This window comes from Onychomys torridus, chromosome 6, assembly GCF_903995425.1.
Source record: "Onychomys torridus chromosome 6, mOncTor1.1, whole genome shotgun sequence".
NCBI lineage: Eukaryota > Metazoa > Chordata > Mammalia > Rodentia > Cricetidae > Onychomys > Onychomys torridus.
Window position 1 is genome coordinate 17,525,385 of NC_050448.1, and position 23,614 is coordinate 17,548,998.

General features: G+C 39.1%; 1 protein-coding gene across 7 annotated transcripts in view; it reads left to right on the forward strand.

Annotated features, from left to right (window-relative positions):
* The window catches only part of Kiaa1109 (KIAA1109 ortholog), a 201,653-nt gene that overhangs the window by 24,680 nt on the left and 153,359 nt on the right, over window positions 1-23,614 (forward strand). For all 7 annotated transcript variants that reach the window (XM_036190575.1, XM_036190569.1, XM_036190574.1 and 4 more), the window contains exons 12-15: window positions 6,836-6,992; window positions 7,393-7,471; window positions 11,382-11,473; window positions 13,680-13,797. In XM_036190575.1, the coding sequence (XP_036046468.1) occupies window positions 6,836-6,992; window positions 7,393-7,471; window positions 11,382-11,473; window positions 13,680-13,797 (446 nt within the window). The remainder of the gene's footprint in view (window positions 1-6,835; window positions 6,993-7,392; window positions 7,472-11,381; window positions 11,474-13,679; window positions 13,798-23,614) is intronic.

The following is a 23,614-nucleotide window of genomic DNA, read 5'->3' on the forward strand; positions in this document are numbered from 1 at the left end:
AACTTGTTTGTGGAAAAACCACAGACAAACTCCAATGAGCAGCCTACTTACTGGTTCCATTGTTTTATTTTTGTATTTACTTGATGATTTATTTACTGACCTTCTGTGAGTTAGGGATTTTGGGGATATGTAGATTCAGAAATGAAAAGCTATAATAGCTTTAGTGAAGCCATAAAAAATAAGGGAAGGGTCTTGATGACAAGCTCAGAAAGACGGTAGTGGTTCCTGACAATTAAATAGCTAAATATTGCTGAGATATAGCTTCAGCAGCAGAAACTTGTTTAATCAAGTTCTGGAGTTCAAGAGTTTCACTTGGAAGTGTTAGCAATGTTGGTTCCTTGTGAGCATCATGAGAGGAGGATGTGTCCCAGGCCCCTTCTTGAAGCTAAGGCAACATGTGTTGTCTTCTTGACATGCCCTGACCTGGAGTATGTTGATCCCTTACTTAAGGAGAACACTAGCCATGCAGGGCTAGGATATACTCTGATGACCCTGTGCAAACTTTATCATCTCTAAAATCTGTGTCACCAAATACAGTCATGTACTAAAGGATTTAAACTTAAGCTTTAAACATGAATTTTTAGGATACAGTTTAGCTTGTAACAAGCTACTTGCATTAAAGGTTAGTACAATGAAAACAGAAGGCAGTGTGAGTATAGTTTGTGAAAGATCAATAGAGGTTTGCTAGGGGAAGGAAGGAGTGTGACTAATCAAGGAAAAATGAGTACGGACAGTAGAAAATTGCCCTGAGGGTCTTGTATGTAGTTCAGAGTTCTGTACTAAACATGGCCAGCCAGGTATAGTGAATCATGCCTGTCATTTCAGCATTCCAGAGGAGGCCTATGTAGGAGAATTGTGAGGTGGGGGGCCAGCCTGAGCTATGAAGTGAGACCCCCAACTCAGAAAGCCAGGGGCTGAGGCTTTAAGTAATGGCAGATTGCTTGCCAATCTAATGTGAGAGGCCTAAAGAAAAGAAATAAATTAGTAAGTGCATGTATGGGAGTTTCTGAATGGCTTTGTTTGTGTGTGTGTTTGTTTTGAGGTGGGCCTCTTGTTCAACCTGGCCTTAAACTCTGGGTTCAAGTGATCCTTTTGCTTTGGTCTCCTGAGTATCTGGAACTACATGTAGTCTTGACTATCATACCTGTCTACCTGGAAGGTTTTTTTAAAACTAGGCTTCTATTAATTTTAAAGTAACTTTTATTCATAATTTATTATGACCAATTTCCTACTGCTGAAGAATTTAGGAGAAATTAAGTACTGATTATTAGGGAGCATTGAGAAATTGGAATAGACGTTGCTTAAAATTAGTTTTGTAGTCATGGTCTAGTTTTCTTGAAAATAGAGAGATAAGCCAACTCCCTCAGTGAATCAGGTGTTATTAACCTGTTGATGAAGGAGTGGTGAAATTAATTCTTGATAACATTGACTCTTTTTATACTTTTTACTTTCGAAACTCCTTATCTTGTATTATTGGAATAATTACACACTGTCAAGTAATATGGTCTCCCTTCTTTTTAAAAAACGTTATTAGAGATGAAACCAGGACCCTACATATTCTAGGCAAGTATTCTCAGTATGCGGGGTTTTTTTTTTTTTTTTTTTTTTTGTTGTTGTTGTTGTTTGTTTGTTTTCTACTTTTATTGATTTTTTTGTGGATTTCACATCCTATATTCCAGTCCCATCCATCTTCCCATCTCCTCGAATATGCTTTCTGCTCTTGCAACCTTCCCCAAAAAAATAAAACCAAATTTAGAAGAAAAACCAAAAATCAGACAAAACAAAAGAACAAATAAAAACAAAAACAAAACAAAAAAAAAAAAAGGGAGAAGAATCTTGTCGTGGAAGCTGTAGTGTGGTATGTTGAGTCATACAGTGTACCCTTTAGTCCATTGATCTTTACTTGGAAGTATTTATTGCCAAGAGTAATTGGTCTAGCTTGAAGCCTCTGGCTTCTGCTATCCCACCGATAATGGGCTCTCATTGGGGCTCCTCTTGGATATTCTGTTGTCCTGTGTCATGGAGATCCTTCTGTTCATCCCCTTTATATGCACCAGCAGTTCATAGATGAGGTGGATGTTGGGGTGGGCCAACTCATAGCCCTGGTTCTGGGCCTGGATGGTAGCTGTGTTGATGAGCTCGATAGCTTTCCCTCATCATCACTGCCTCAGCTAGCTCACCTAGTGCAGCCTTTCGCAAGGAGCAGGGCCAGTTCTGCTGTCAGGTCCCTCATATTCATCTCGCCCACGTTCACAGCACCAGGGCCAGCTCTACTCTTTTGCCCAGGCGAAGTGCAGGGCACCTCGGTTGTTGTAGAGGGTATACAATGAGTGGGGTCAGCTCTTCTGCTCTTATGCCCTCAGGGCTGACTCACCTGCTTCCCAATCTCCAACAACAGGGTCAACTCTAATGTGCTTCCCCAGGCTGGGTGCAGGGTCAGCTATCCCAGGGCCAGTGAAGGGTGAGGCTGGCCTAGCACAACATGGTTCCAGGGACCCCCTGTGCTAATGTTGGCCATGGATTTTTTTTTAAGATTTATTTATTCATTCATTCATTCATTCATTCATTCATTCATTTATTATGTAAACAGCATGTATGACTGCAGGCCAGAAGAGGGCACCAGATCTCATTACAGATGGTTGTGAGCCACCATGTGGTTGCTGGGAATTGAACTCAGGACCTCTGGAAGAGCAGTCAGTGCTCTTAACCTCTGAGCCATCTCTCCAGCCCAGGCCATGGACATTATTACAGGCCCCAGCTTCAGCAGGACCATGGACCAAGACATGGCCCTTGGCAGCAACTTGGGCCGAGGTGTCACCATGGCCCCAGTGGCAACGCATGCCACCCTGATCTGTATGTCCCCAGTGGCAACATGGCTATTGGGCACCAACATGGTGTCAGGTGGCTGACCAGACATTGGGCACTTGCAGAACCCTCAGTGGTAACAAAAGCCATGGATATCACCCCAGACCCTGATGCTACAGGGCCACAGACACAGACATGGCCATAGGCAGTTGCCTGGGCCCAGATGCCTCTGTGGCCTCAAGTTGCAGAACCAGCTACCCAGATCTAGCCCTGGCAGCATTATGGTCCTGGGACATCAATATAGTGTAAGATGGCTGGCTAGCCCCCTGGCATTGGCATGGCCTTCAATGGCATCAGGAGCCACGGATATCAACTCAGACCATGTCTGCTGTAGGGCCACAGACCCAGACATAGCCCTCAGCAGCAACCCTGGCCTGTATGACACCATGGCCTTGGGTGACAAGGCAGGCCACTCACATCATCATGGTCCTGTTAGCAATATGGCCCTTGGACACCCTCGTGGCCACAAGTTGCAGCCAGACCCTGGACATTTGTGTGGTCTTTGGTAGCGACATTAGCCGTGGATATCAGTACAGACCTCAGCTGTGCTAGGTACACAGACCCAGACACAGTCCTTGGCAACAGGCAATAGCCCAGGCCCAGATGTCACCATGGTCCCAGGTGGCAGTGCAGACCAGTTGGATTGGCATGGCCCCTGTGGCAGCATGATCTTGGGACACCAACATGGTCCCAGGTGGAGGCCCAGACCCCCAACATTAGCACAGCCTTTGATGGTCTCAGGAGCTATAGACATCAGCAGAGACCCTGGATGCAGTGGGGTCACCGACCAAGACATGGCCCTCAGCAGCAGCTCTTTCCTGGACAGTATCATGGCCCCAGGTGACAGCACTGGCCACTCAAATTGGCTTGGCCCTAGTAGCAGCATAGGCCTCAGCAACATGGTTGCAGGTTTTAGCCTAGAACCTGAGTGTCTGTGTGCCCTTTGATGGCAATATGAGCGAGGAATATCAACACAAACACCAGCTGTGATAGGACCACAGACCCAGACAAGGTCCTCAGAAGCAACCTGGACCAGGATGTCACCATGGCCCCACGTGGCAGTGCAGGCCACTTAGATTGGCACAGCCCCTGTGGCAGCCTGCCTCTCGATACCAAATGGCTCTAGGTGGCAGCCCATACTACAAGCCTCTTCAGTGGTAACAGGAGCCACAGATACGAACAGGTCCCCTTCAAGCTGCTTCAGGGCCTCAGACTAAGACCTGGCCTTTGGCAATAGCCCAGGCCCAGATATCACCTTGGCCTTGGGTGGCTGACAGACCATTCCTGTCAGCCTGTTCCTTATCACCCTCACCTCTTTAGATTTACCTCTAACCAACCACAGCCCATGGAACCGTTCTGCCTCTCTCTCTCTTCCATTTCCCCACCCTGTACCCACCATCTGCTCTCTGCCAGTGCTCTTGGTTGGGTCACAGGTGGTGCTTGATTGAGTCTTCCCACCCCAACCATGAGGCATGGTACGGAGCTGTTGCTTTTCTTCTCTCGTGCCCGCGCCTAGAACCCTCAGACAGTGCTTGGTGTGATGGCACCTGACCAAGTAGTCTGGCAGGAGCCTTTTGTGTCCTCTGCCGGCTCAGGCCTGGAAAGGGCAGAACGGCTCCTAATTGATTGTTCAGTATGTTCGTTTAATGTTAATAGTTCAGGCATATTGAAATAACATGCCTCAATAAGTCATTGTTTAACAATTGTTCAAAAACTAGAATAAGGTTTTTAAAAAACTTTTGAAATATGTTATGACAATTACTAAGTTCTGTTTATTTATTAAGCTTGAACATCAGTGGAAATTTTAATTAACCTTAAAATTTTACGTTAGAAAGCAAAGATTCTGTATGTTATTAGATTTTAATTTTCCTTTTATAGTATTTTTTTCTTTTCTTTTTTAGTTTAATGATGCTTGTAGTCACTGTGGCATCAGTTGAAAAATGAGAGGTTTCTACTAAGTAATGCGATAATTCCATTTGAACTGTATTCAGAAATCATAGTAGAAGGGGCTGTACTGGTGAACAGTTATATTAAGGAAAAAAAACATGAAATGGGTTTCTCTCTGAAACAGTCTTGGTGCTCCTGGATTCGCTCTGTAGACAAGACTGGCCTTGAACTCACAGACATCAACCTACCTCTATCTTTTGAGTGCTGAGATTAAAGGCATGTGCCATCACTGCCCAGCTTCAAGTTAAATTTTTTCAATAAGTTTTTGAGTTTTGAGACAGGGTCTCTTTACGTAGCCCTGACTGTCCTGGACCTCACTATGTTGGCCCCAGACTTAAAAAGATCTACCTGTTCTTCTTAAGTGCTGGGATTAAAGGCATGTACCACCATGCCTGACACAAAAATTCATGTTAGAGACTGAATCTTAGTAGTATTATTTAGAGAATTGATACTGCATTTCTGTGCATTAGAACTTCACTTTCACAACCCTCTCTAGCAGCTTTTCCTGTGATGAGAGAATACTCCAGTGTATTTATTTAGATTTAGAGCTTATTGAATAACAAGGTTTATTCAGTCTCATTAAATCAAAAGTTTTATTTTTCAGTGTACTTTGTTCATGTGGGTAGCATTATCTTGCTTACTCTCTTGGAAAGATGGCTGTGTGATGTTGGGAAGGTATTGAAACCACAGCAGTAAGAGCCAAGGTTCAGATCAGCCCTTCCTGTCCAGTGTTCTTTCCATTACAGCCCATTCACTGACTGTCCCGCCTGGTGTGCTGTATTCTTTGTCTTGTTTTAGTATGTTGTGAGTTTCAGATCATTTGCAGAATTTCTTTTGTGCATTTTCATTTAATGAACTCTGCAAACCTCAGTTTTCAGATTTTGTTCTGTTCATCTACTTTTTTTCCAGGTCTCTTTTAAGTAGACTTTTCTGTCACTGCTGACTGTCTTCAGCCCTATTATTTAAAAGACATGCACTGCTACCTTCTCTGAACATTATACTAAACTAATGTTTGCTCCCATAGAAGATGCTGAGTTGAATATTTCTTAAGTTCTTTCATCCTTGTCAAATGGTATTATAGGAAGACATACACTAGGCTCAGCAACTAAATACTTGTTTACTTTTTAGAATATATTGCTCTTTGTCCTTTCATTGATATTATGTTGATTAAAAGTGATTGTGGGGAGTTGGAGAGATGGTTTGGTGGTTAAGAGCACTGGCTAGTCTTGCAGAGGACATGGAAATACCAGCACCCATGTGGTGGTTTACAATTGTTTATAACTCTTATCTCAGGGGATCTTACACCCTCTTTTATCTCTCACACACACTGTACCCATGAAGTGCACAGATACAAGTGTAGGCAAAATACCCATACACATAAAGTAAAAATAAAGGTTAATTTTTTTTGAATGATTGTGAAAATAATACAAAAATTCTTCCATGTGTCACACACTGTTAAGTATTTTTATTTAATCCTCAGTGTCACTCCCTGAGATAAGTTCTTTTTTTTTTTTTTTTTTTTCCTAGACAGGGTTTCTCTGTGTAGCTTTGCGCCTTTACAGGAACTCACTTGGTAGCCCGGGCTGGCCTCGAACTCACAGAGATCCGCCTGCCTCTGCCTCCTGAGTGCTGGGGTTAAAGGCGTGCATCACCAACTCCCGGCCGAGATAAGTTATTCTTACAGACAAGGAAGCTGATTTTTTTTTTCAGAAAAATTTCATTCACTTGCTGAGGGAGAAATGATGAATTAAGATATCTCTTTCAGTTTTTGGTCATTTGCACAATTGATGTACTTGTAGCATGTTTTTAGAACTCACATAACACTTAGATTGGGGCCTGCCCATGTCTCACTCAGTAATAGTGTATTAGGTGCTCAAAGCTTATTGATATCTAGTATGAGATACTGGAAAAATAGTTTGTTAAGTGAGATAGCAATGATAGGTTAAAATATGATTTTGGTCCCTTATTAAAGATGATTGATTGTGTTTGACTAACATGCCAACTCCTTTTCTTTGTTATATAGAGATTGTTTATGGAAGTTTTTCTTTCCACCTGATTATCAAGTTCTGAAAGTTTCTGAGGTCGCACAGCCTGGAAGACCAAGACAGATCCTTGCATTTGAACTACGAATGAATATTATTGCAGATGCTACCATTGACTTGCTGTTTACTAAAAACAGGGTATTTATTATAAGATAGTAGAAAATATTATTTAAAATTTGAAAATTACTTTTTAGAGTATTTTTGTGGGTCATAATTATATGCTTAGCTTTATTTCTCTGAGCTCCCTATACTTCAAGTAATCTTTTACATTTTACATTTATAATACTTTATTAAATGCAAATAATGGAAAGACATTAATAATGATTAATAGTAATAACAATAGACTTTTAAGTTACCTTCTGGTTTCTCCTTTGTATTTTGTTAAATTATTTTAATATAATTTTGGTATAAATTAGAACCTTGTTTTTTTCCAAATTTTTAATACTTCATATTATTAATTATATTTCTTTGATAACTTAAAAGTAAAATGATATAAATATAATAAATCTTGTATAAATTAATCTTGTTCTTTCGGTAGGAAACAAATGCTGTACATGTAAATGTAGGGGCTGGCTCGTATTTAGAAATTAATATTCCAATGACAGTTGAAGAAAATGGTAAGTTATTATTTTGCCTGAAATGATTAGTGACATGATTAATATGCTAATGTAGTCTGTTAGTCCTTTCAGATGAACATTAGTGATGTTTTATTTTTAAATTTTTTCCTTTTAATTTAAATATAATTTAGTTTTTCACTGATACATAAAATTGTACCTATTAATGGGGTGCCATAAGATGTTTGAACCCATGTATATGTGTATATATATATATATATATATATATATATATATATATATATATATACTTAAAATGTTCAAGTCAAAGTAAACATGTGTTTCTACATTTATAACTTCTGTGTGGTAAAAGAATTTAAAATCTTTTTGTTTAGCTTTGCACTTAATTATTTTTTTGAGACAGCATGTCACTGTGTAGCCCATGCTGACCAAGGACTTGTTATGTAGCTTAGTCTTGTCCCTCTCTTGAGATACTCTTGCTTCAAACTCCCAAGTGCTGTGATCACAGGTTGGAACCACTGTGCTGACAGGCTTTCCTTGAACTATTTGAAGTATACAGCATGTTCTCATTGTCTATGTGTCAACATATAATTCTTGTCTAATATATATATATGTAAATATAAAACTTAGTAGTCATTGTTCACCCACTCCCAACCCTTCCTTTCTCCTTAATCTCCTCAGCCTGAGTAAATACTCATTCTACTCTCAACTTCTGTAAGCTCAGTATTTATTTTTTATTCTTCTTTTAAGTTGCATACATTAATGAGATCACTAATAAGATCACATCTTTTTTTATGTCTTGCTTATTTCCCTTGACATTCATTTTGAGCTATTTTGTCACAGATGATAGGATTTAATCTTTTATTTATTTATTTATTTTTACATTTCACATATGTACCACATTTTTTTGTCCATTAATCAGTTAATAGATTCCATATTTAGTTTGTTTTCATATCATGACTTTTGTGAATGGTACTGCAGTGAACATGGGCACTCAGATGGCTCTTCAGCATACGTATTTCAATGTCTTTGGAGAAATACCCAATAATGGGGTTGCTGGATCAGGTCATGGTTCTATTTGTAATTTTTTTTTGACGTATCTATGAGCAGATGAGAGCATAGTTTTAAATTTTAATGAACCTGTAGCTTAAGTTATTACATAATTATTTGAGTATCTAGAGAGAACAATTTTTGACTTGTTAGGTGTTGTAACTCTGTATTTTTATTGTGTTGTGTGTATCTCTTGTAGGACTGAACATAATTTGCTTAATATTTTTCTAGTTAGATTTTGGTACTGTGAGAGTAGATGCTGTATCATTAACAAGTCTAGTACTGACCTTGACTCCTGGCATTTAAACAGTAATTGTTTGATAAATAGGCTTAAGTTTTTTAGGGTATAATGTTAGTAGTTTTTTTTCATATAATAAAATGGGTACTTAGAACAGTGTAATTGTGAGAAAGAAAAAAAACAGTGCATGCTTAAAATATTAATTCTCTTACAGCTTCAGTTTCTTCTGAGCTACTATAAATCATTGCATGTTTGAAATCTGGGCAATTATTCAGTAACATGAGTAAATGCTTTTGGTTAAATTTTGCTTTTTTATTCCCATCTTAGTATATTTGTGACTGAGGAGAGTTAAGATAAAATTGTGGTGTACTTAGTCACTTTCTTGAGAGTAAGGAGAAGAGTAATGTACTCTTATGTTAAGATCATTAAGTGGCAATGATAGTATGGATAACTGTCCATAATTTTATTTGTTCATATTTTATTTAGCCCTCCTATCTTGTTTCTGTTACCTATATTGGTGCTACTATATAAAGAGAGAACAAGAGATTGACTCGTTTCTTATATTTACATAAAAGTATCTGGACTTTCCTGTTTAAATAATCCATTGAAACAGTGACTGAGGATGGCATAATACATACTCCTGCCCAACTCTAGGTCCTTTTTTTTGTGAAGAACTAACCATTACATTAGCTAGCTTTAAAATAATAATCATGTGAGGCCATGAAGGAGAGAGCTGAGATTCTCTAGCACTGCCTGATTCATAGGAGTTATTTGGAAAGAAAAATCTGTTAGAAGTATCTTAATTACAATGTATCACAGGGGAGAAAGGAAGTTGGAGGTTGTACAAAATTAATAATGGTGCAAATATGGGAATGCTCCAGCCTTTTACATTGGTATTACAGGGGCTAGAGAGATGGCTCCACAGTTAAAAGCACTTGTCCCTGTTTTGGTTCCCAGCACCACATGGTGGTTTACAAGTATCTATTAACACTCTCTCTGGCTTCTGAGGGCACCATGCACACATGTGGTATGCATACATATAGACAGGCAAAATACTTCCAAAATAAAATCTTTAAGTTGATAGTCTTAGAGTTTCTATTGCTGCAGTGAAACACAATGACCAGAAAGCAAACTGGGGAAGAAAGGGTTTAATTGGCTTACATTTCCATATTGCTAAGGAAGTCAGGACAGGAACTCAAACAGGGTAGGAATCTGGAGGCAGGAGCTGATGCAGGGGCCATGGAAGAGTGCTGCTTACTAGCTTTCTCCCTGTGGCTTTTGCTCAGCTTGCTTTCTTATAAGAATACAGGACTACCAGCCCAGGGATGGCACCACCCACAGTGGGCAGGGCCCTCCCACATCAATTGCTAATTTAAGAAAATGCCTTACAACTGGATCTTATGGAGGCATTTTTCTCAATTGGAGTTCTCTCCTTTCAGATAACTCTAGCTTGTGTCAAAATGACATAAGACTAGCCTGCACAACAATGCATATAGTAAGCATTCTTATGTCATTTGTCATTTTACAGTGCATAACTATTGGCACATTGAGATAAGTGGGCCACCTGAGGACTTGAGGAATCAGTATCCTAGGCACTCATATGGTAGAAAGAGAGAACCAATTCTCCCACGTTATCCTTTGACCTCCACACAGACATATACCCAAATTTGTCAAAAGGACTTGGTGGATTTTAAGATGACTTTGTGGAGCTACGAATGGATTTAGGCATCATGAAAAAAAAACAGTGCATGACTCCAAACACACAGAAGCATAAAATATTTTTCAAATTCAGATGTTTAGGATGGGAAAGAAAGCCTCTAGCAGAGTGTGTGGTGGACTAGCTATAAAACCTTTAGAATAAAAGCATACAGCTAGTGTTCTTAGAAAAAGGAGCCCATTAAGAAAGGAAATGACATTTTAAACTTTACCTGTGCTGAGAATGGTCTTTATTGATGTGAAAGTGTCATTCATTATAGGAGAAATAGATGATATTTGGCAACTGCCCTTATACTGGGAGTAGTTGGAAAAAAGTGATAAAAAATACATATTTGAGTTAGTGGATAAATAAAATGTATGGGGGGCTTGTGTTAGTAGTTGAAAAGCATTACTTAGAGCATAAACATATGCAGCTAATCCTCATGTCCATGGGCTTTGCAGCCATAATCTCAAGCAACTGCTATATGAAAATATTTAAGGAGAGTTGAGTTTGTACTGTATACTTTTTCCTTGTCATTCCCCAAACAATACTATTTAATGGTTATTACATAGTGTTTACTTTGTATTAAATATTAATTATAAGTAATGTGGGATAATTTGGCATATGTGGAGGATGTAGGAAATGATGTGAAATACTTTGACATTTCACATAAAGGTCTTGAGCTTCATAGATTTTGGTTTAAGTGTGGGATTTTGGGACGATCCTATATGGATACTGAGAGACCTCTGTGGGTTCACACTTAAAAGCAAACCAGAGTAGGTATCATATGGTGATAATGTTTACTCAAGGCTGCCTAATCTGAAAAGGATCCTTGTTATATTAGCAAGCTCTCTTTCACTGAAGTATACTTAAGCTGTTTCTCAGGGATTTCTTTTTTGAGTAGTTCTACAAAAACCTAATTGTATAGTTTTTATTCTGGTTCTTACATTTTATATTTTTTTTACTAGGTTATACCCCTGCAATTAAAGGACAACTATTACATGTTGATGCTACTACCAGCATGCAATATCGGACCCTTTTAGAAGCAGAAATGTTAGCAGTAAGCCTAAATATATGATATGCATTCTTTTAGTAGATATAGATTTTAGTTTTCCAGTGTAAAATTAAAAAATAATTATCTGTTTTCTTATTTAAGAACTGCCAAATAAGTATGCCATACTTGGGAAGAGAAGTAGATTCCCAATAATGTATACTGCCTGTGACATTCCTTTATTTCTCTGCTTCTTTCTTTTTTTTCCTCTTTCTTTTCTTTTTCTTTCTTTTTTTTTTGTGAGACAGGGTTTCTTTGTGTAACAGCCTTGGCTGTCCTGGAACTTGCTTTGTAGAACAGGCTGGTCTTTGCCTGCCTCTACCTCCCAAGTACTGGGGTTAAAGGTGTGTGTCACCACTGCCCCCTGCCCAGCTTATTGCTCTGCTTCTAATATGTAGGAAGTGAATAGAAGGCCCCAAAAATTGTTATAATGTTATTTTTAAACTTAATGTGTTTTTCCTAAATTATAAGTAAAGTAATTTGTGAATGCATGTTCTGGCCCTGTTGGATTTTCTCTCAGCGCTTAACTAATTTTATCTTTTGTCTAAGTCAGTGACTAAGTTTAAAGGAAAAAAAATCTTGATAGTACCCTGGATTTCTTGACAGTGCTCATAGTTTAAATTTCAGATTAAGATACTCGTTAATGTGGCACTTAAAAAAAAGAAGGCGTCACAACAACAACAAAACCTACTATGCAGAATGCTTGGTATTCACAGAAGATTCCTTTATATAAGATGATGTCATAAGGTTCTTAATTACTTGTCTTAAGCCAACATCGTACATATAACCTTCAAGTAAATTAAGAAAATTTCACAATTACTAAGAAAAACCCATGTATGTATATTGATTTTAATCCTCTATGACGGCATTCACAAATAGTCAGGTAAGTTGATTTAGCCTGAGAGTCTCTTTGTAGTCTTTTCTGTTGGTATGAGTTAAGTCGATGCCATCATAGTTGGAAAAGAAGCAAAACTTATTTTTTGGAGCATTCATATTTCATAACTAAAAACATGCAGTCTTAGTTTATGAATAATATAAATACTACAGAAAATTTATTATTACATAAAATGTAGTATTAAAATCTATCTATCAAAATCAGTATTCCTTCCAGTTCAGCTCTTGTTAGAATTCTCAAGCTATTGCTGATAAATGAGGCCATGTTTAAACATTGCTGCTCCTAGGCAGGCAGCTTTTTCCTTTGTAGAAATGCCAGGATCAGGTTGTATGATGCTATGCATGATATTTCACCCTCCTTCCATTATCAAAGGAGGAATTAGGTAGTTAGCTGGTGTGTGTTGCTGAAATTAGAGCATGAGTCTTTGTTCTTAGAGAATTTTGACCCCATCAAACCTTATTATTTCCAAGATCTGAGTATTGACCAGGAATACTGATATTTTCCTACAGCCGTTTGTTTTTTTTTTCCATTTACTTTTTATTTATTCCCTCATATATTACATCCTAACAAAGTTTCCACTCCCTCTTCTCCTCCAAATTCCTTCCCTGCAACCCACATTTCTTCCATTTCCCTTCATAAAAGGGCAGGCCTCCTAAGAACATCAACCAAACATGATATAACAAGTTGCAATAACAGTAGGCACATCCCCTCAATATTAAGGCTGGATGAGGCAACCCAGTAGGAGGAAAAGGGTCACAAAAGCAGGCAAAAAAGTCAGAGACAGCCCCTGCTCCCATTGTTAGGAGTGCTACAAGAACACCAAGCTACTCAACCTAACGTATGCGGAGGATATAGCTCAGACCCGTATAGGCTCCCTGATTGTTATTTCAGTCTCAGTGAGATGCTCTAAGCCCCATTTAGTTGATTTTGTGGGCTGTTTTCTTGTGTCTTGAATCTTCTGGCTTGTACAGTCCTTCTTTGCCCTCTTCTGCAGGATTCCCCAAGCTCTGCCTAATGTTTGGCTGTGGGTCTCTGCATCTGCTCACATCAGTTGCTGGATGAAGCTTCTCTGATGACAATTTTGCTAGGCTCCGGTGTAGAAATATAGCAGAGTATCATTAGAATCATTTCATTGACTTCTTTTTTTGTTTTGTTTTGTTTTTATTTTGCTGCTTGTGCTACAGCAGTTTTAAGAATCTCAAAGACACCTTCTGTTCAGCTCAGTGGGAAAATAAGTTTTAATTGCTCATTAGTGTGTGTGACTTCATTTCCAATGCTGTTGGCATTGTCACATTTTAAGCTCTAACATTTGTTTTGCAGTTTCACATCAATGCCAGCTACCCCAGAATTTGGAACATGCCACAGACATGGCAGTGTGAATTAGAGGTTTATAAAGCCACCTACCACTTCATCTTTGCACAGAAGAACTTCTTTACAGGTATTTTCTGGTAAATAGAGTGATTTATTGTGGTGAGCTTACTTATATTCTGTAGGTTTTACTTTTATATTTAATATAGTGATTTGGTGATACAATTTATACTTTCTTAACTTGTTTTAGGCTGAGAATATCAGAGGGACTGTTTTAATACAAATTTTCTGTTTTCATCTACTTCAAACAGTGACAGTAAAAATATTAATCCAATTTTGATTTTAGAAGCAAATGAAAGAAGTAGTGTAGGCTGTTGCTTTGTATCAGGCTAATGAAAGGTAAAGCATTGATTAATCAGTTGCCCCCTTTTTCAGTTGATTATTTTATTTTGATTATTGTGATATATGGCAATATACTCAAATAGTCAAATATGTTGTTTTAGGCTCAGAGTTCCTGTTCAGTCTTTTGTGGGTGTTTTTTTTTTTTTTTTTTTGTCTTTGTTTTTTTTTTGTTTGTTTGTTTTTTTTCGAGACAGAATTTCTCTGTGTAGCTTTTTTTTTTTTTAAATATGGATATTTGTGTTTTAATTTTACATATCAGCCATGGGTTCCACTGTCCTACCCCCTCCCGACCGCCATCCTGCCTTTCCCCCAGCCACTCCCCACCATTTCCATCTCCTCCAGGGCAAAGTCTCCCCTGGGGATTCAGCTCAACCTGGTAGATTCAGTACAGGCAACTATAGAACCCTCCTTCCAGGCTGAGTAAAGTGTCCCCACATAAGCCCCAGGTTCCAAACAGCCAGCTCGTGCACTAAGGACAGGTCCGGGTCCCACTGCCTGGGTGTCTCCCAAACAATTCAAGCTATTCAATTGTCTCACTTATCCAGGAGGCCTGATAAAGTTGGGGGCTCCACAGCTTTTGGTTCATAATTCATGTGTTTCCATTAGTTTGGCTATTTGTCCCTGTGCTTTTTCCAATCTTGGCCTCAACAATTCTCGTTCATACAATCCCTTCTCTTTCTCGACAATTGGACTCCTGGAGCTCCATCTGAGGCCTGGCGGAGGATCTCTGTATCCACTTCCATCAGTTATTGGATGAGAGTTCTAGCATGACAGTTAGGGTTTTTGGCCATCCGGATCACCAGACTAGGTCAGTTCGGGCTTTCTCTTGACCATTGCCAGTAGTCTACAGTGGAGGTATCATTGTGGATTTCTGGGGACCTCTCTAGCATTTTGCGTCATCCTCTTCTAATGTGGTCTTCATTTATCATGGTCTGTTATTTCTTGTTCTCCCTTTCTGTTCTTGATCCAGCTGAGATCTCCTGCTCCCCTAAGCTCTCTTTCCCTTGAACCTTGCCCTTCATTACCCCCACTCACGTCCAGGTTGTTCATGTAGATCTCATCCATTTCTCTGTCATTGGGCGATCCCTGTGTCTTTCTTAGGGTCCTGTTTTCTAGGTAGCCTCCCTGGAGTTGTGAGTAGCAGTCTAGTCATCTTTGCTTTACATCTAGTATCTTCCAATGAGTGAGTACATACCATGTTTGTCTTTTTGAGTCTGGCGTACCTCACTCAGGATGATTTTTTTCTAGATCCATCCATTTGCCTGCAAACCTCATGATGTCATTGTTTTTCTCTGCTGAGTAGTACTCCATTGTGTATATGTACCACATTTTCTTTATCCATTCTTCAGTTGAAGGGCACCTAGGTTGTTTTCAGGTCCTGGCTATTACAAACAATGCTGATATGAACATAGCTGAGCAAATGCCCTTGTGGTATGATTGAGCATTCCTTGGGTATATGCCCAAAAGTGGTATATCTGGGTCTTGAGGGAGATTGATTCCCAATTTTCTAAGGAAGCGCCATATTGATTTCCAAAGTGGCTGTACAAGCTTGCATTCCCACCAGCAGTGGAGGAGAGTTCCCCTTACTCCACATCCTCACCAGTATAAGCTGTCTTCTGTGTTTTTAATCTTAGCCATTCTGACAGGTGTAAGGTGGTATCTCAGAGTCGTTTTGATTTGCATTTCCCAGATAATTAGGGATGTTGAGCAATTCCTTAAATGTCTTTCAGCCATTTGAGCTTCCTCTGTTGAGAATTCTCTGTTTAGTTCTATAGCCCATTTCTTAATTGGACTTTTGGGCATTTTGATGTCTAATTTCTGGAGTTTTTTATATATTCTGGCTATCAGCCCTCTGTCAGATGTGGGGTTGGTGAAGACCTTTTCCCATTCTGTAGGCTGTCGCTTTGTCATGTTGACCATGTCCTTTGCTCTACAAAAGCTTCTCAGTTTCAACAGGTCCCATTGATTGATTGTTTCTCTCAGTGTCTGTTCTACTTGTATTATATTTAGAAAGTGATCTCTGGTGCCAATGTGTTCAAGACACTTCCTACTTTCTTTTCTATCAGGTTCAGAGTAACTGGATTTATGTTGAGGTCTTTGATCCACTTGGACTTAAGTTTTGTGCATGGTGACAGATATGGATGTATTTGCAACCTTCTACACGTTGACATGCAGTTATGCCAGCACCATTTGTTGAAGATGCTTTCTTTTTTCCACTGTACAGTTTTGGCTTCTTTGTCAAAAATTGTATGTTCATTGGTGTGCGGGTTAATGTCAGGGTCTTCAATTCGATTCCATTGGTCCACATGTAGGTTTTTATGCCAGTACCAAGCTGTTTTTATGACTGTAGCTCTATAGTAGAGCTTGAGGTCAGGGATCCTGATGCCTCCAGAGGTTGTTTTATTGTATAGGATTCTTTTGGCTATCATGGGTTTTTTGTTTTCCATATGAGGTTGAGTATTATTCTTTCCAGATCTGTGAAGAATTGTGGTGGTATTTTGATGGGGATTGCATTGAATCTGTAGATTGCTTTTGGTAAGATCACCATTTTTACTATGTTAATCCTGCCTTCCCATGAGCATGGGAGGTCTTTCCATTTTCTGACATCTTCTTCAGTTTCTTTTTTCAGGGACTTAAAGTTCTTGTCATATAGGTCCTTCACATGCTTAGTTAGAGTAACCCCAAGGTATTTTATCTCATTTGTGGCTATTGTAAAGGGTGATGTATCTCTGATTTCCTTCTCTGCCTGTTTGTCTATTGTATATAGGAGGGCTACTGATTTTTTTGAGTTGATCTTGTATCCTGCTATGTTGCTGAAGGTGTTTATAAGCTGTATCACATCCTTGGTTGAATTTTTGGGGTCACTCATGTATACTATCACATCATCTGCAAATAGGGAAGGCTTGACTTCTTTCCAATATGTATCCCCTTAATCTCCTTATGTTGTGTTACTGCTCTGGCTAGAACGTCATGTACTTGTAGTTAGAGTTTTCCTGCCTGGCCCATAGTCAGGACAAATCTCTCTTACCCGCCAGTCCCACAGTCGCTCAGACCCAACCAAGAAAGCACACAGAAACTTATATTGCTTACAGACTGTATGGCCGTGGCAGGCTTCTTGTTATCTACCTTTTCTATCTTAAATTAACCCATTTCTGTTAGTCTATACTTTGCCACATGGCTTGTGGCTTACCAGTGTCTTTACATGTTGCTTCTCATGGCGGCGGCTGGCGGTCTCTCCCCAGCCTTCTACTTCCAAGAATTCTCTTCTCTCTTGTCCCGCCTATTCTTCCTGCCTGGCCACTGGTCAATCAGAACTTTATTTACACAGGGCGATATCCACAGCACTTCCCCTTTTCTTTTTTTTTTTTTAAGGAAGGTTTTAACTTTTACATAGTATAATTACATATAACAAAACAATTATCAATCAAGAATTACAGTTACAATATTAAAGAAGATATTCTATCTATCTTATATTTGTGAGTCTTAAGGTTTTATATCTAACTTATCTTTTATCATAATTGAGGTCAATCAAGAATTACAGTTACAATATTAAAGAAGATATTCTATCTATCTTATATTTGTGAGTCTTAAGGTTTTATATCTAACTTATCTTTTATCATAATTGAGGAAATTATAACTATCTAGTCTTCAACCACATCAAAGACCTCAGAAGGATGTAATATTACCTGAGAACTGGGAGAAGGAGTCTTGCAGGGTAGACAGAGACAGCTGGCAGCCTGGACAGTCACCTAATGTTCCTTTGTAAAGTTGGGGCATCTGTCTTCAGCCCGCAGGGCTAGAGTCTCTTGGTCATTTCTCTCAGTGTCCTATAGAATGTCTGGCAGTTTCCTCTGCGAAGCAGAAACCTGAAGGACCATTTTGAAGGCAAAGTTTAGTGGTCACCTTTCTATGGGTCCTGCACGTCCAGTCGATCAAGCAGTCCATACAAGAACAGTTTCTTGCCCAAATGGCTATTTTTGCCAAGGTGAAGATAAACTCCATATGAAGTGTCTTCAGTGCCCATCCTCCTCTCTGAAGTAAATTGGTGCTGCCAGGAGCAGACATGTCTCACTGTCCAGAAAGTCTAAATTTTAAAAGTATTTTAAATGCCATATTCTGTAGGTCTCTGAAGTATTTGAAGATTACCTATCTATCTGAAATATGTCTATGTCTATCTAGAAGATTTAACTAACATGGCTACGAGTATGATTATCATAGATGACTAATTATTAATCTATTTTTAATTATCCATTACAACTTAAAATGAGCTATACAAACATAATACCTTCAACACGATTAGAAATATACACACAGAATAACAAAATTAACTTTAAGTTTGTATCAATAGACTAAAATCTATACCAATGTAAAACATTTTAAACAAGTTGTTGCTCTTTAGAAGTAAGTTCCTTAATCTACCCTTTCATCCTATTATATCTGTATCATATCCCCTTTTCTTCTTTAGAAAGAGATCTCATTTATAATCAAACTGCTTTAAATAAAAATACTGGTTTTTCTCTGTCCCACACCAGAGGGCTCTTCTGACTTGGGACATAAGAATCTCTTAACCTTTTCTTTTAGCAATATGTCTGGGTTTAGAGAAGGAGTGAGCCAATTCCATCTCCAAAGCCAGCTTGATAATTTTGGGAATGTGGGCGTAGTTTCTCTTACTACTTCCTGCTGGAGGGGGGGCGCTGTATCTTATGGGGACACAAAGAAAATTTTAGGATTATGGAGTAGTCCATTAGGGTGAACCTCTGAGCCAGTTGCCTTGAAAGCATTCTGGATGATGGATCAGCTGAGCCATGGTGTCATCGGAGACCTTTCAGGTGGTCTTGGCTGATCAAACCTAGTGTATCTTAATCTGGAACAAATCCACAGCCTCTGGCTTTCTGTGGAAACAAAAGCAGAGACTCTTTTCCAAAGCAACATATCCTTATATCCAAATTTTGAAGTCAAGGTACCTTTAAAATTTACATATTTGTTTAACTCAACAGCTTTTATGATCAAATCTTTTTCTGCAGTTAAAAATCCCAAAGACAACACAAACCAGATTCTCTGTGTAATATCCATCTTTGTAAGACTGAAACACCGCTGTGGCTGCTGGCTCCACCCACCTCAGCTTCCCAACATGGCGGTGGTACAGTTTACTGCCAGCTCTGGGTCTGGAGCCATGTGTACCATCAACTATCAGAAGCAGTTCTATCAAAGCAGTGCATAGCCCAGAAATCTCTCTTTTTTTTTTTAACTAGCAAAGGCTAAATCCACCACGTAGCAGAGTAAAGTGTCGCTTATAGATTTCTCATTCCCGCCACACTGCAGGTCAGAGGCACACACCAGGAACCTGCCATAGTAGCTCAAACTGGCAGGCTGCCACTAACTTGAGGGAGACAACTAGGAAGCTGTTTTTAGCTCTGTTTAGAATCTTTTTTTTTCTCAGGTTTTAGGTGGAAATTCTTGCCCTACGTTGGGCGCCATTTGTAGTTAGTGTTTTCCTGCCTGGCCCATAGTCAGGACAAATCTCTCTTACCCGCCAGTCCCACAGTCGCTCAGACCCAACCAAGAAAGCACACAGAAACTTATATTGCTTACAAACTGTATGGCCGTGGCAGGCTGCTTGTTATCTACCTTTTCTATCTTAAATTAACCCATTTCTGTTAGTCTATCCTTTGCCACATGGCTTGTGGCTTACCAGTGTCTTTACATGTTGCTTCTCATGGCGGCGGCTGGCGGTGTCTCCCCAGCCTTCTACTTCCCAGAATTCTCTTCTCTTTTGTCCCGCCTATACTTCCTGCCTGGCCACTGGTCAATCAGAACTTTATTTACACAGAGCGATATCCACAGCAAGTACTATATTGAATAAGCATGGGGAGAGGGGATAGCCTTGCCTTGTTCCTGATTTTAGTGGAATTGCTTTGAGTTTCTCTCCATTTCAGTTGATGTTGGCTTTTGGCTTGCTGTAGATTGCCTTTATTATGTTTAGGTATGTTCCCTGTATTCCTGATCGCTCCAAGACCATTATCATGAAGGGGTGTTGGATTTTGTCAAATGTCTTTTTGGTATCTAGTGAGATGATCATGTGTTTTTTTTCTTTGAGTTTGTTTATATGGTGTATTACATTGACCGACTTTTGTATGTTGAATCACCCTTGCATCGCTGGGATGAAGCCTACTTGATCATGGTGGATAATTGTTTTGATGTGTTCTTGGAGTCTGTTTGCCAGTATTTTATTGAGTATTTTTGCATCATTGTTCATGAGGAAGATCGGTCTGTAGTTCTCCTTCTTTGTTGCATCTGCTAGAATTCTGTACTGAAACAAACCATCTAGTGCTGGGCTTTTTTGGATGGGAGACTTTTAATGACTGATTCTATTTCCTTAGGGGTTATTGGACTATTTAAATGGTTTATCTGGTCTTGATTTAACTTAGGTATGTGGTACCTCTCCAGAAAATTATTCATTTCTTTTAGATTTTCCAGTTTTGTGGAGTAGAGTTTTTTGAAGTATGACCTGATGATTCTCTGGATTTCCTCATTGTCTGTTGTTATGTCCCCCTTTTCACTTCTGATTTTGTTAATTTGGTTTTTCTCTCTCTGTCTTTTGGTTAGTTTGGATAAGGGCTTGTCTATCTTGTTGATTTTTCTCAAATAAGTAACTGCTTGTTTCATTAATTGTTTGTATTGTTCTCTTTGTTTCTGTATTTTATTGATTTCAGCTCTCAATTTGATAATTTCCTGGCTCTATTCTTCCTGGGAGACTTTGCTTCTTCTTGTTCTAGAGGTTTCAGGTGTGCTGTTAAATCACTAGTGTGAGATTTCTCCAACTTTTTTATGTGGGCATTTAGTTCTATGAATTTCCCTCTTAGCACTGCTTTCATAGTGTCCTGTAAGTTTGGGTATGTGGTGTATTCATTTTCATTGATCTCTAGGAAGTCTTTAATTTCTTTATTTCTTCCTTAACCCATTGGTGATTCAGTTGAGCATTATTCAGTTTCCATGAGATTGTAGGTTTTCTGTAGTTATTGTTGTTGTTGAAATCTAACTTTAAGCCATGGTGGTCTGATAGAACGGAGGAGGTTATTCCAATTGTTTTGTATCTGTTGAGATTTGCTTTGTGGCCAAGTATGTGGTCGATTTTAGAGAAGGTTCCATGGGGTGCTGAGAAGAAGGTATATTCTTTTTTGTTCATATGGAATGTTCTGTAGATACCGATTTAAGTCCATTTGAGTCATAACATCAGTTAAGTCCATTATTTCTCTGTTAAGTTTCAATTTGGCAGATCTGTCCAGAGGTAAAAGTGGGGTGTTGAAGTCTCCCACTATTAATGTGTGGGGTTTTATATGTGATTTCAGCTTTAGTAATGTTTCTTTTACATATGTGGGTACCTTTGTGTTTGTGGCATAAATGTTCAGAATTGAAACTTCATCTTGGTGCATCTTTTCTGTGATGAGTATGTAATGTCCTTCATGATCTCTTTTGATTGATTTTAGTTTGAGGTCTATTTTGCTGGATATTAGGATGGCTACACCAGCTCATTTCTTAAGACCATTTAATTGGAAAGTCTTTTCCCAGCCTTTTATTCTTAGGTAGTGTCTATCTTTGAATTTGAGGTGTGTGTCTTGTATTCAGCAGAAAGATGGGTCCTGTTTTAGTATCCACTCCACTCTGTTCGTCTTTGTCTTTTTATAGGTGAATTAAGCCCATTGATATTAAGGGATATTAATGACCAGTGATTGTTCATTCCTGTTATTATTTTTCCTTTTTTTTTTTTTTTTTTTTTGGTGGTAGTGTGTGTGTACTTCTCTTCTTTGGGGTTTACTGCTGTGGTGTTATCTATTGCCTGTGTTTTCTAGGGTGTATCTGACTTTCTTAGGTTGGAATTTTCCTTCTAGTGCTTTTTGTGTGGCTGGGTTTGTGGATAAGTATTGTTTAAATCTGGCTTTGCCTTGGAATGTCTTGTTCACTCCATGTATGATGATTGAAAGTTTTGCTCGGTATATTAGTCTAGGGTGACATCCATGGTCTGTCAGTGTCTGCATTATATCTGTCCAGGTCCTTCTGGCTTTCAAAGTCAACATTGAGAAATGATAGGTTTGCCTTTATAAGTTACTTGGCCTTTTTCCTTTGCTGCTCTTTTTTTTTTTTTTTTTAAAGATTTATTTATTTATTATGTATACAGTATTCTGCCTGCACGTGTCCCTGCAGGCCAGAAGAGGGCACCAAATCTCATTACAAGTGGTTGTGAGTCACCATGTGGTTGCTGGGAATTGAACTCAGGACCTCTGGAAGAGCAGTCGGTTCTCTTAACCACTGAGCCATCTCTCCAGCCCTCCTTTGCTGCTCTTAATATTTTTTCTTTATTCTGTACGTTTAGTTATTTAATTATTATGTTGTGAGGGGACTTTTTGGGGGGGGTCTAGTATGTTTGGTGTTCTATAGGCCTCTTGTATCTTCATAGGTATTTCCTTCTTTAAGTTGGGAAAGTTTTCTTCTATGATCTTGTTAAATATATTTTCTGTGCCTTTGAGTTGGTATTCTTCTCCTTCCTCTATCCCTATTATTCGTAGGTTTGGTCTTTTCATGGTGTCCCAAATTTCTTGGACATCTTTGGACTTTTTTTGGCTTTTGTGTTTTCTTTGACTGATGAATTTATTTCTTCTACTGTATCTTCAACACCAGAGATCCTCTCTTCCATCTCTTGCATTCTGTTGGTTATACTTGCATCTGAAATTCCTGTTCGTTTACTCAGATTTTCTATTTCCAGCATTCCTTCTGCTTATGTCTTCTTCATTTTTTCTATTTCTCTTTTCAGGTCTTGGACTGTTTACCTCATCAGTTTCATTGCTTTTTCATGATTTTCTTTCAGGGACTTATTGTTCTCTTCGGCTCTATTTGTCCTTTCCTCCAGTTTTTTTATTTTGTTCTTCCCATTTTTTGTTTGTCTGTTCCTCCATTTCATTTTTGATTTCTTCTATATAAGGCTCTACCTCTTCATGATGTTACTTATAAGGTTGTTTTCTTCGGCTTCTTCCATTCTGTGATGTTCATGTCTAGCTGTTGGAGGAGGGCTAGGTTCTGGTGATGCTGTATTGCTCTTTATTTTGTTGTATGTACTTCTGCCTTGATGTCTGCCCATCTCCTACAGGATTTGGTTTTGGTCGTATCAGCACTTGGTCCAAACAGAGCTGACAGATTTAGGGAGCCTCTCTCTGGTTCAGATGGAAGCTGTGGGCTGGATGGGAGCTCTGGTCTAGATGAGAGTGCTGGCCGGATAGGAGCAGCGGGGCTGGACTCTGAGTCTCAGGAAGTCGTTGGGGTCTCCGTATCTTGTCCAGATGGGAGCTCAGGTCCAGATGGGAATTCGGCGCGGGATGGGAGCTTTGGTCCAAATGGGAGTCCCGGGGCAGGATGGAAGCTGGGGGCTCGTTTCTAAGTCTCAGGATATGGCTGGGGTCTCAGACAGATGCCTCTGGTCCAGATGGAAGTTCCGGGGCAGGATGGGAGCTGGGGGCTGTTTTCTAAGTCTCAGGAAGTGGCTGGGGTCTCAG